This window comes from Pimephales promelas, chromosome 7 (genome assembly GCF_988280905.1).
Source record: "Pimephales promelas chromosome 7, fPimPro1.hap1.1, whole genome shotgun sequence".
Taxonomy (NCBI): Eukaryota; Metazoa; Chordata; class Actinopteri; order Cypriniformes; family Leuciscidae; genus Pimephales; species Pimephales promelas.
The window spans coordinates 234,727-247,990 of NC_142775.1; the positions used below are offsets into that span (position 1 = coordinate 234,727).

The 13,264-nt window shown below is 41.4% G+C and overlaps 1 protein-coding gene across 2 annotated transcripts; it reads right to left on the reverse strand.

The window, feature by feature from the left end:
• Nucleotides 1–388: 388 nt before the first annotated feature.
• il10rb (interleukin 10 receptor, beta) lies at nucleotides 389–12,816 on the reverse strand. Of its 2 annotated transcripts, none has more exons than XM_039650345.2 (7): nucleotides 12,627–12,816; nucleotides 6,678–6,810; nucleotides 5,844–6,031; nucleotides 5,611–5,771; nucleotides 4,452–4,599; nucleotides 3,601–3,755; nucleotides 389–899 (listed from the first exon to the last, which is right to left on the reverse strand). In XM_039650345.2, the coding sequence occupies exons 1-7, from the start codon at nucleotides 12,679–12,681 to the stop codon at nucleotides 594–596; spliced, it is 1,146 nt and encodes a 381-aa protein (XP_039506279.2). In that variant the 5' UTR covers nucleotides 12,682–12,816; the 3' UTR covers nucleotides 389–593. The 2 variants fall into 2 exon arrangements, with proteins under 2 accessions (XP_039506279.2, XP_039506278.2); XM_039650344.2 differs by lacking the exon at nucleotides 12,627–12,816 and adding an exon at nucleotides 12,006–12,162.
• Nucleotides 12,817–13,264: the final 448 nt, after the last annotated feature.

Consider the following 13,264-nt stretch of genomic DNA (forward strand, 5'->3'; position numbering starts at 1 on the left):
AGGACTCAGTGACGCGCTGCATCTTCATTAAAGAATCAGTGGATATTTAGACTGGAAACCACAAGGCAGTTCAGTTCAGTTAAATTTGTCTGTGTGTGCGTCTCATGCTCTTTCTGTGAGTGTGTGTGTTTGCCGGACACAAACCGGTTTAAATGAGGTCATCTGATCGAGTTCACTCTGAAAGTAAGCTAATAATCAGCATCTCCCCTGATGCCGTTCTCCATGTGCTGTAGAGCCTCAAGCTGTTATTATTACAACAAACAAATGCAATAAGAGTAAAAATAGACAAACATTTGAATGAATACATTCTTCCTGGAGCAAATATGCATGTAAACAGGGTTTAATAAACACTAGACAGCAGGATCTGAAGAAGAACAAGGAAACTGTGTATGATAGAGTGTTTTAATCTGACATTGGGTAGAGATGAGAGTAAAGCTAACCAATAGATTAATAAAGATTCTATAAGAATCATAAAGAATCTGCATGCGTTAAATACAGAAATGAAAATATGGCTGAAATGACAATCACACACACGGGTTTAGCATTTACACACACTGCGGTCACATGGGGATCTGAAGGAAGAAAAACGTCTGTCATGAGTTAGCGCAGATCTCCAGCGTCCCATCATGCACCTCTTCCCTGTGCAGCGCGTCGGTCTTGCACCTGTGGTCAGTGTGTGTGGAGCGGAGCGGCCGGACGCTGGAGTCCTCCTCGGTGGAGTTGAAGCCGGAGTCTCCGCTGCCGTGCCGGCTGGGAACGCCGCTGTCCTGATCCTCAGCGCTGGACATCTGCAGGTCCGGGATAGGGTCCGTCTCAGCGCTGACGTCCAGCTGATCCCACACCGAGCCGGAGCGTGGAGGAGGCAGGAGATGCGGCGTCTCCGAGTCCGACAACCACAGCTGGACACACACACACACACACACAGAGAGAGAGAGAACATGCTTTACTCCAGAGCAAGACTGAGACTCGACACTAGATGATCAGCTTCAGGAGGACTCAGTTCACTGTTACACATGTCTGTGTGAGTTTAACAGAAGAGCACACGTCGACTCTGGACATGAGCCGGATGGACTGTGGTTGTAATATCATCTGATCTCTCGATGAGTGACACGGCTCTTCCTCTACAGGTCTCAGAGCTACAGATGCTTTAGCAGAAGACCCCGCTCCGCTTCACCACCATCCATCACTACATTACTCTGACATCAATAGCTTAAATGCATGCATTTGCTGAAATTTAGCTCATTTCCTGACCAATAATTTGTGTTTGGGACTTAAAAGCTTGGCGTTAAGCCTTTTTCTTATTCAGATGAGGAGATGTTCATGTTTCCTGCATCAACAGACCCGTCTCAGCAGACACTGGACACTCCCGCTCTCGTCTTAGTAAATCACCGGTGTGTGTGTGTGTGTGTGAGTGTGTGTGTGTGTGTGACTGAACACGGGACAGGAGTTCAAAAGACATTATTCTCAGTATATGTATGTACGGAGTACTCAGTACTGTCTCATATGGCCTTGATATTTGCACACTCTGTGACTATACAAACCACAACATGTAAATAGGAAAACGTTTGCGTTATTTTGTCACTCATTTGGATTAGTATGAAAGCTGCAACCATTCACATCCAGTCTTTGTGCTAAGCTAGGCTAGCGGTGGGTGCGTCAAACAGACTTATAGCACGCACGGAGATGAAAAAGGTATGTATGGACTTATCTAACTCTGGGGGGTAAGGTGAATAGGCTAAAGTCCCAAAAAGTCGGAATGTTCCTTTAAACCAGCAGCTGAAGTAATACCCGTCCATCCCAACCCTAACCAACACTAACCCTTTCTCAAAGAGTCTCTTAAAGAGTCATAAAAATACAGTAAAACAGAGAAATATTACTCCAGTGTAAATCATCTGTTCTCTATGTGAATATCCAGTAAAGTGTAATTTATCATCATTACTCCAGTCTTCAGTGTCACATGACCCTCCAGAAATCACTCTGATATGAGGATCTGATGATCAACACACAGTTATGATTATTATCAGTGTTGAAACAGCTCTCTACTAGAGTCTTGTGTCACAGTTTAAATGTGTTTGATCAGTTGAATGCTAGCGGTGTCTGGTTTCTGCACGCGTGTGGTGACAGGAAGTGGTTGAGCACCAGCTCGAGCGGAAACACCTGCAGGCGAGAGACGACACACACCTTTGCTCTCGCATTCAGATCACACCACCAAACCACACGCCATCCAAATGACACGCTAACGACAGATCCTTCATAATTCTGAGAACAGCGAGTTCCCAGCGCAGAGGTGACCGTAACAGTGTCAGTGCCAGGACACTTTCTCCAGCCAATCAACATCCCCGACAGCAGAACCCGTCCTCTCGCTCCAGCATTCACAGCAGCAGAACACTAAACTGCAGCACACCTGTGGTCATGTGGTCATCTGCCCGTGTGGTCATGTGGTCATCTGCCAGTGTGGTCATGTGGTCATCTGCCCGTGTGGTCATGTGGTCATCTGCCAGTGTGGTCATGTGGTCATCTGCCCGTGTGGTCATGTGATCATCTGCCAGTGTGGTCACGTGATCATCTGCCCGTGTGGTCATGTGATCATCTGCCAATGCAGCCAACACAGCTAACATGGCCAACACAGCTAAGATGGCCAACACACCGCTAACACAGCTAACACGGCTAACATGGCCAACACATGGCTAACACAGCTAACACGGCTAACACATGGCCAACACACCGCTAACACAGCTAACACGGCTAACATGGCCAACACACGGCTAACATGGCTGACACAGCTAACACAAGGCCAACACACCGCTAACACAGCTAACACGGCTAACACATGGCCAACACACGGCTAACACAGCTAACACACCGCTAACACACGGCCAACACAGCTAACACAGCTAACACAAGGCCAACACACCGCTAACACAGCTAACACGGCTAACACATGGCCAACACACGGCTAACACAGCTAACACACCGCTAACACACGGCCAACACAGCTAACACAGCTAACACAAGGCCAACACACCGCTAACACAGCTAATACACGGCTAACACGCGGCTAACACACCCGGGTTAGGGGCCCACCCTGCCTTCCCTTTGGGACATTAGCACTGAGTGACGCTGAGAAAGGTCAAGCATGTTTGGGAGGAGGTACTGTAGTATTAAAGCAGGCTCAGAGCTAACGTTCCTATCAAACACCCCAGTGTGTGTGTGTGTGTGTGTGTGTGTGTGTGTGTGTGTCACGCCCAATAATTAAATCAAGTGTGTTGATGCAGGACAAGTAGAAGACAGATCTTTTTAAATTATTTAAAATAATACGTTATCTCCAGTTTATTGTTTCGGTTATATTGAGTTTATTTTAATCAATCTCCGATGTTTGTCTAGCATAGCCCTAAATTAGAACAGGTAATTGTAGAAAAATGTGCTTAATTTAATTACGATTCAACAGAAATGCGTCTTTTGTCGTTCCTGGAGAAATCTAATAAATGTATTTTGACAGACAGTTGATATCTACGCATAACTAACGGACACATCTTTAATCAGAGGTCATTGAAGCCTTGTGATATCATAGGATGCAACAATGTTAATAAATGTTTTTACCTCCTGAATGTGAGGCGGGAGTTGAACATTTGGGTAGAAGATGCTCTTTACGAACTTGACCCCGTAAAAGCTGAACCACAGCAGCAGCCCCAGCAGGAAGCTCAGCACCAGCGACAACAGGAAGTACAGACAGATCTGCCAGTATGGAGTCAGTCCTGAAATCACACACAGCATTCAGCCGTCATTCATCGGGACGAGCCACGACAGCTGACGCCTGACGTGACATCATCCATGAATGCTAGGTTAGGAATGGCACAGATGTTGCTGATGTAGTTTAGGAGAATTATGTTTATTAAATGAATGATGTTTCTCAGAATGGCATCCTTTAGGTGACGTCGCTTTAGGTGAAGGGGCAGTGATGGGTAAGTTGTGTCACTGGAGCGCCATATTGAGCTTTCACTTCTATGGCAGCATGTTTAGGACACATTTGAGTGAGGGTTGCTCATTAACCTTTTATTGAAGCATGAGGTTTATTAACAATCATACATGACCCTTCTTAAAGGGATACTTCAGCTCTGGTGTTTAATATTGGTCATTTATATAGTACAAATGTGAAATGATTTTTGAAATTGCAGCATTCTAGACAGAAAATGTATTTTTTACTCATGTGGCTGAAAGATGACAACTCCCAGAATGCACTTGCTTTGCTGCCCTTACGAGGCCACTCCCACACCACGCCCACCGGTTACAGGCGGCAGAATCCAGAAAGAATACAACTAGGCTTGCTTTGATATTTAATTCGGAAAAACGGTTTTCTGATACAAAGCTTAATGCTGAAATATCACTGTGTGTGTGTGTGTGTGTGTGTGTGTGTGTGTGTGTGTGTGTGTGTGTGTGTTGGATCTGCTGACCTTCGGTGCGTGCGCAGTGTGTGTTACTGAAGACACTTCTCTTGTTGTAGAAGTCATAGCGACTCTGAACTCTCACACAGTACCACGTCCATCGGTCCAGCGCAGACAGCGTCACCACGTTATTCTGCGTCTTCAACACTTCAGCCGTCTGCACACCGACAGAGGGAATATACCAATATATACCATTATTATATTATTATTATTGGTGGATTAAATGGTCCACAATCCAGTGACATCATCATATTCAGACCTCAGTGTTTGTGGAAAAATACTAGAGCCCGACCGATAAAGGATTTTGAAGGCTGATACCAATACAAATATTTTTGGGTTTTAAAATCCGATATATCGGCCGATATTTTATTTATTTTTTTAAACTGGACATGATTGTCACAAATGTTGTCCTGCTTATTTGAGTTCAGAGAACTGATGGGGACGTTCTTTTAATTGTTATTCAAGCGATGTATGTCTCGTGACCAACTCAACGATTGTTGCCAACAGGAACGGTGTACAGCGCCCTCTGGTGGACAAACTATACAACTCCAACACTCATGACACGGTTCAAGCGTGTTTCGTCCGTTTTTATTTTATTTTTGAAATATTCATTTATCGGCCATTATAACTGCCGATACCGATAGTTTGGAAAATGCCTAAAATCGGCCGATAATATCGGTCTGGCTCTAAAAAATACTAAAGTACTTTAAGCGATAGGATCAGAAGGATGAGGTCATCATGCTATTAATTTCTGAATACAGTTAGTCTCAGATATGATGCTGACATCAGGACTTATACTAGGCCACACTGACAATGACGATTTATTTGTATAGCACAATTTAAAACAACAGCTGTTGACCAATGTGCTTCCCACAATCTACACTGAATGCCCCTTTCAGATACTCTCTGTCCAGCAGAGGTCAAACACACCTGAACCCGCTCAACGAGCTCTGCAGGACACTGGAGAACACCAGGCAGGTGTGTTTGATCATGTGTTTGATCATGTGTTTGATCAGGCAGGTGTGTTTGATCATGTGTTTGATCAGGCAGGTGTGTTTGATCATGTGTTTGATCATGTGTTTGATCAGGCAGGTGTGTTTGCATAGACCAGTGTCCTGCAGGGGTCAGCCTTCATCAGTGTAACTGGTGGTCATCAGCGCACAGATACCTGATAGCCTTCGGGCCGCCTCCAGTACTGGATGACGTACTGCATGTCCTGGACCAGCGTCCTCATGGACTCGTTGCTGCTCGTCAGAGGGTCATCGATGGCGATCTCCAGATCTCCTTCACCAGAGGTCAGCTTCACACCGGATGGAGGACCTAGATCAGCTAGAGAAGGACAGAGCTGTGGTCACACCGCAGACATCAGGAGGCCAGATTACAGCGGACCGGTTTAATCACCATCTTTATCTGGGCAGAAGGTGATGCTGGTCCAGTCGGAGGGCGGTGCCGTGTTGACCCGCACACGCAGAAGATAGATCCCCCAATAGCTCAGTCCAGCGTCAGTGAAGTCACAGCGCCGCTCCTGGACATCTGCACACACGGTCCTCCAGACCTGCTTATGAGGAGCCCTGCGGGAATACGCCGCCCTGTCGGAGGAACACCACATGAGTTCAGGAGCAGTACAGCAGTGTGTGACCCCGGACAGCTGAACGGCTCCCGTCTGCAGTTTACTTATTTAAACATCGTTAACATCTCATGGCTATATTTACTAACAATATAAGCATAACGCCTCAGAACGCATGATCATTGGCTGGATGACGTACGTCTGTGGCCATGAACTCTTGAACATGCTTTGCATAGATTTGGACAAACATTAGTGTGTCTGAAGAGGAGCGGCTTCATGATTGGGTGTGTGTAGGCGATGAAGATTATGAGCTCCAGTAAAGCCCAAGCACAACTCAGCACATTTCTCACTTCATTTCTACTATTATAATGCAAAAACGACACAAATTACTAGAAAAATGATTCTATATTACACATCAAAATAGTATTTGTTGTACTACCTTTAAGCAGATATTAATTTGTGTTACAGAAATAAGGAATAAAACAAATTACAGTTACGATAATGAGAAACTTGATGGAAATTAAAAATATCTCTCTCAAGCTCAAATCTCTAATGACCCGTCCAGGCTGTGTAATTATTTTTCATTTTGTTATTATAATTCTGTAATTAGAGGATTGGCTGATTAATGTGAATAAAGATGATGTAATGTATGAAAGCAGTGTTCTTACGAGAGATACTGTGCGGTGAAGGTGGGCGTCCCGTTGATCGTGTGCTGATCGTCAGCCCAGGCCCAGCGCAGGACATACTGAGTGTTCAGACTCACAACAGACACATTCTGGAGACCGCTGCCATCTGCAAGAGCTAACACACACACACACACACACACACACACACACACGTTTAGTAAAGATCGCATATAGACCTTATGCACCACACAAACATGGGCGCCGTCATCGTTAGAATATTGTCTTTGAACTTCCGGTTCTGTATATTTCTATGGCATCGCTGTCGAAGAGTAATTCGCTGGTGAAGTGGATTTACTTATTGTAGAGTTATCATGAGCATTGTAATGTTTATCATAAGCGTTGTAAAGCAGATGTCTTAACAAATGTCACCCGGGAAATTATTTACGAGCAGTTCATTCATTCCTCTGCAAGATCGCTGTGGAAATACAGACCGGAAGTCAAAAGACAACGAGCACAGAGCTGAAAAGGGGCGGAGCTACATCAGGTCTATGGGTTTTTTGTAGTCAGCCGGATCCGGACCCTAACCCTGCGCCCCAAACCCATCTCAAAGTAGAGGTGTGCCATTACCCCTTTTCCAATCCCGATACCTGGACTCAGGCTATCGGCCGATACCGAGTACTGATCCGATACCTGGGTGTGTATCTATACAGCTGCACTTCATACTAGCACTGCATGAATTGACAGAATTATTTTACAGTGTGCTTCAGACTTATCCCTTAATAAAACATGAACAATACAGAGTGAACTAGAGTATTTTTATTATGTGACAAATACATTTCACAGCAATATATTATTTATTTAAGTGAAAAAGAACTTAAAATGCAGCCACACACACATCTAATACTGTAAACTGGAAAAGGTATTTTAGCTTTACAATATAACTGTATAAAAAAGTGCAACAAATAAATCTAGGAATCTAGAGAATGAAATATGAATAATATAAGAAAAGAAAAAAACCCTCTTTATAACTCAAAGTCCAGAAACAATTTTTTTAAATACATGGCATCTCAGTTTTGACAGCAGAATAATAAACTCGATGATGTTGTTGGATATATTTATCGCTCGTTGGCGGTCTTTTGAAAACATTTCTCTTCGTTTGAACGAAGCTTCCACAGATAGTTGATCCTGAAAAGGGTATCGGATCGGTACTTGAGCAAAATACTCGCCGATACCAGACATTTTTATTGGTATCGGAGGCGTTTCGAGACTAGTATCGCAATCTGAACAACTCAGAGGCACAGGATCTCTTTCTCGGACCTTTACCACGACTGCAGGAGGAGGAGCTGCGGACTCGAGACACCGCATCTACTTCATCAGCAACACTTTCGCTTCTCTTCTATCTACTATTATATAAGAGGTCATGGACTGTGTTAGAGTAAACTGAGAATTAACTCGATTATCGGTTAATTGTCATCAAGAATTTACTAGATTAAATTAAATAAATTGTCGACTAATTGACATTTAATTAATTTAATTTAATAAATTAAATTAATTGGCGACACAAACTTGAGGCATGGGTCTGGGACCGGACCCTGACCCTCATCCTGACCTGACCCGGACCTAGACCCAGACCCGGAACCTCATCCTGACCCTGACCCAGACCTGGACCGAGCCTTCGCAGTAGCTGGCCCCAGGTTATGGAACAAGCTGCCGTCATCTATGAAGTCTTTTACAACTCTATTTGTACTCTTGTGCTTTTAATGTCTTGTGAATGTTTATTTTAATTTTGGGGGTGGACCTAGATATTTCTTGTACAGCACTTTGGTCAACCAAGGTTGTTTATAATGTGCTTTATAAATAAATTAAACATGAAATCATGAATCAAGGAATCGATTTCCAGCCCATGTCGGGAGCGGACTCGTAAAACACTACAGAAAAAGAAATGTCAGTCAAAGAGGAAGCGAACTATACTGGAGCATTGATTATCGATTATGATCTTTCAAAACACTGCCTCAAATATTATTGCCTAAACTGTCTGTAGGCTAGATCTTCTAAAACGCAGATGATTAGCCTATATTTACTGTATAATAGACTTTTTTTTAATCGTTTTCTTTTTTAAAGTACGTTTTGCAAAATTTAAGCATATGAATAAGCACACGGTTACAGTTGAAGAAATCAGCTAGACACTTTATTTAGTAGATTATTTCTATCACTTCCACTTGTGTTACTAAAAATAAATTACTGCAAAAAAAAATCCTGACAGATTAAAAAAAAGTCACAATGAGGAAAAAAACTTTTTTTAAAAAATGTATGTTTTAAAGTGTCGAGAAACAAATGTACCTATCTAAAGGCATTATTAGCAGTTACTGTAATCAATGAGTGCATTCACACCGGGAGCCGGAGCGGCGCGTGAGCATCCAGTCTTAATGACTTCAAACAACCTTTTGCTGGAAATACCCTTTCAGTTTCTGGTCTGAAAAGATGGAATTTTCTAGAAATGTTGTTCAAATATCCTACAATTTAAAATAATTATAAACAAAAGATACTTCATTTATATAAAAATGAATGTGAAAATTGATAAAATTATTACAACAATAATGTTTTCGCTGTTATTTTGGTTGTTGGATCTGTCATTATTGCATCATTGTTGTTTTTGTTTGTTTAGTATTATGTAAGCAGAATTAGTAATAATAGATAAAAATAATAAACAAAGAGAGAAAAAAATGTGTTATAATTGAAAGTTGATTATATCTGGTCTGGGCTAGTCTATATGCATATACTGTATGTGTAAGTATGTATTGTATATATATGTATTTTTTTTTTTTTTTTTTGGTGTTGGTCATGTTATGTCGGTGAGGCCATCTAATTTGTGATTTGTGTTTTTGTGAATGGGGTAGGAGTTTTAGGAGATTTTTATCCTTCATCCTTCTCCTGTTGTTTTTGTCATGGAATATACTTTTGTTGTGTTTGTTGGATATGTTAAATTGTTCTTGTGGTATTTTGTGTTGCATTACCATGGAAAGAGAATAGAAAAATAAATTCAATGAAATTATAAATGCCCTTTAGGTGACTTCCAGATGATATATAATATTTCTGTCTCCAAAAATCACCAATTGATCTCGTATCAGAGGAGGATAGCCATTGAAGGCAATATCATTTCAAAACTCCTGTTGCACGTACTACACAAAAACAGATGTGTTGGTCTATTTACGGAGTTAAACTCTGGAACATATTGGACTACGAACTGAAGTGTTGCAAAAATGTGTGTAAATTTAAGAATTTGTATAAGAAAAAAATACAGGAATGTTACAAGGAAAAGGTGATTGACAATCATTGTTACAAGGTGATTGAGGTGAGGATTGGGGTTGATCCATTCATAAAGCAGCTGTTTTTGTCTTCTGTTTCTTTTACTGTGCACAAACAGGGACAGGTATTACAAGATTCTTTCTTCTTCCTGTTCCTTTTTCTTTGTTCATGGAAATGAAGTAATATGTTGTAAAACGGCATGAACAAATAAACAAATTGTCTCCTGTGAAACATCTCGTGCCGTGACCGCCGCCTGTCCGAGTGTCTGGAGGGGGCGTGGCTTAGCCTTAGGTCAATTGCATGAGTTTGCTGTGGTAGTCTACGGCCTAACAACAATAATGACACTTTATTTAGAGCTCTTTTAATCTGTTCCTAGCAGACGACAACAATGATGTGACGGCTAACAAGTAAAGACAATATGTTCAAGGAGTAGTTCACTTTCAAAAAACATTTCTGCTGATAATTTACTCACCCGCATGTCATCCAACGTATCCATGTCTGTCGAAAAGAAATGAAGGTTTTTGTGGAAAACGTTCCTGAGTGAGTAAATTATCAGCAAAACATAGTTTGAAAGTGAACTAATCCTTTAATATAATGGGTTTCATGGTACCAGTCGAATGAAGAAAATTTGCATAATTTATTTTACATACCCATTAGATTTTATTAATAAAACTCAATATTTCTTCTTATCTTGTTTTTTCTTCTTATTTTTTAATAATATTTATGCAATATTTCTTTTGTTACAGAGGTCAGCAAAAGAGTAAACAATAAAGCATTTCCTATAGTTTTAGAGAGGGTCATGGGGGGGGGGGTCATGCGAGGTCACAGATGATTAAGAGGTTCGTGATGTAGTGAAAATAGGTAGGCCTATATATTTGTAATAATTCATCATCACTATATCATTCTGCTTATTTCAGTAATACAGTTTGTGGTTGCACTTGCCACTCTGTGTTTTTCACAGGACTTTAAATCGCCATAATTTAAATGTACAATACTAGAAATTAGATACACAACATTCAAGTTCATGTCACTGAGCATAATCTACAATGTTTGAGCGACTTGCATTGCATTTCAAGATAAGTCTTATTTTTCAGTACTTTATTCAGTTCTTAATTTCCATGGGAATCAAACCCATGATTTTGCCGTTGCAAGCACAACTGTTTGAGCTAGAGAAATGTCTGATATGGTTTGATCACTTGATTCATCAAATGATTATGCTTTAAATCTACAATGTGTGCATCATCACACCTGAGACCTGGGTGAACAATGTAGAGTAGGTCTAGGACTCTGAGTCATTGTCTTCAAATGTTATTGAAGTTAAAAAACATTTATACCAATATCTCATGCATCTTTAGAGACGGTCCCTAAACACACAACTATCGAAAGTCCAGCGTCAAACCTACTTCATGCCAGCTTTTTAATCGATGATCCATAAAATAGGGCATAAATGTGTCTCTGGTAGCCCTCAATCGGGTCATGGGGTCTATATACGACCCCAATCAACTTCTACTTAATAAAGAAAAGGTTCCCTTCATCTCAGTGGAATAAGATTCTGTGACTTTTCATTCATTATCTATCTATACACACACACACACACACACACACACACACAAACTGGGCTTGATTCACTTGTTCTGAAAGCATGTAAAAAAATGTGTACACTTCTGGTCTTCGGGGTCAATATGACCCCACATTGAAATGAATGGGAAATGTGAAAAAAAAAACCTAAATATATTTTCTTCATGCGTCAAAAAAAAATAAAAAAATAAAAAATCCAGCGTAAATATGAAAATTTTTACACAGAAATGAAAGCCTAGTACTAGAGCATAAATCCAATGTATCATAAAAAAATATTTTCATATACAAGCTAATGGTGTAGTTGAGGAATTGTGTGGTATATAGATACAAAAGTACTTTATATCTCCAAAAACACAGCATTAATGAATAGATGAGAAATAAACACACACCCTTTCAACACGAAACCAAAACACGAGACCTACACTTTCCCCCGGGATACTGAAACCGTGTGTATGTTATGATGAAGTTTCTGTCAGTATGACTCACTCTCATGTGGGTCCAAACCCGTCAGACCTTCGTCATTCTTCGGAACACACGAGATGATTGAGCTTTCTGTTCCTCCATAGACTGCGACGAACACACTCAAGACCCAGAAAATGAGTAAATACATCCTTCAAATAGACCATGTAACTGCAGTTCAGCCCTAATGTTATGAGAAAAAGTATTCAACCATTCTTCTCTTCCGTCAGTCTCTGACACTGGTCACGTGACGCATACAACCCGGAAGCGCTACACTGTTTACACCATAGACGGGTTTACACCCCCTGACCACCGTCGACAGGCTGGGGGCGAGTATCAAACAAAGGCAGAACTAACGTTACTTTTGGGTGAATAACCCTTCGAGCTCGCACACTACTGACACTACTAAATCATTTAAAACTGAGTACTCTTAGCTTTGCTGCTTTTACTTGTGTTTTATTGTTTTGTAAAGCACTTTGGTCAGCCTAGTGACTGTTGTAAAGGTGCTATAAATAAAATGAACTTGAACTACAAACTAAAACACACACACACACAAACACACACACACAGAGCCCTGCACGTCTGAAGCCAGATAAAGCCAGAGTTACAGCAGCACTAGAGGAACACACACAGTAATGCTGGACTCACCCAGTGACACACACACCAGCAGCGACACACACACTTCAGAGCCGCGGAGCTTCATGGCGCATCTGAATCCGCATCGCGATGATTCTCTTTCTCTGGGCTCGAGTGTGTTTCGGTTCCGCTCAGTCTCGAGGACCAGCTCTACTGATGTGATTGTGACGTGTGAACCGAGGCGTCGAGCTCGTGTCGAGAGAAAATGGGCGTGCCAGATGAAGCCGCGATTACAGGCTCGTGTTGTTAACGTGAAAATCACGTGACTAATAAAGTCAAACGAGGCCTCGGTTTGGATAAACGGTGTTAGAAACTCGCGCCACCTGCTGGAGGAGTAGCAGAAGCAGGTGTAGTAGAGAAATCTCAGTGGCATTGTTTGTGTTAGGGATGTATATTAGTACATTATATCTGGTTAGAAAACTTATAGTATATTGTTATTAATTTTTATAGTAGCTATTTTATTGTCTTGTTATATGAACTAGATAATATCATTTGGATTGCTTTGGATGTTTGGATCTGGACTGGACTGCTTTTTGTTTTGCCCTTTTGGATTTGTTTGCTTTTTGCGACTCTTCCTTTTTCCTGGTAATGGAGCCAGAAAGAAAGAGGAGATCCTCCGACTCAACAGAAGCACTGGCCTTTAATGTCCC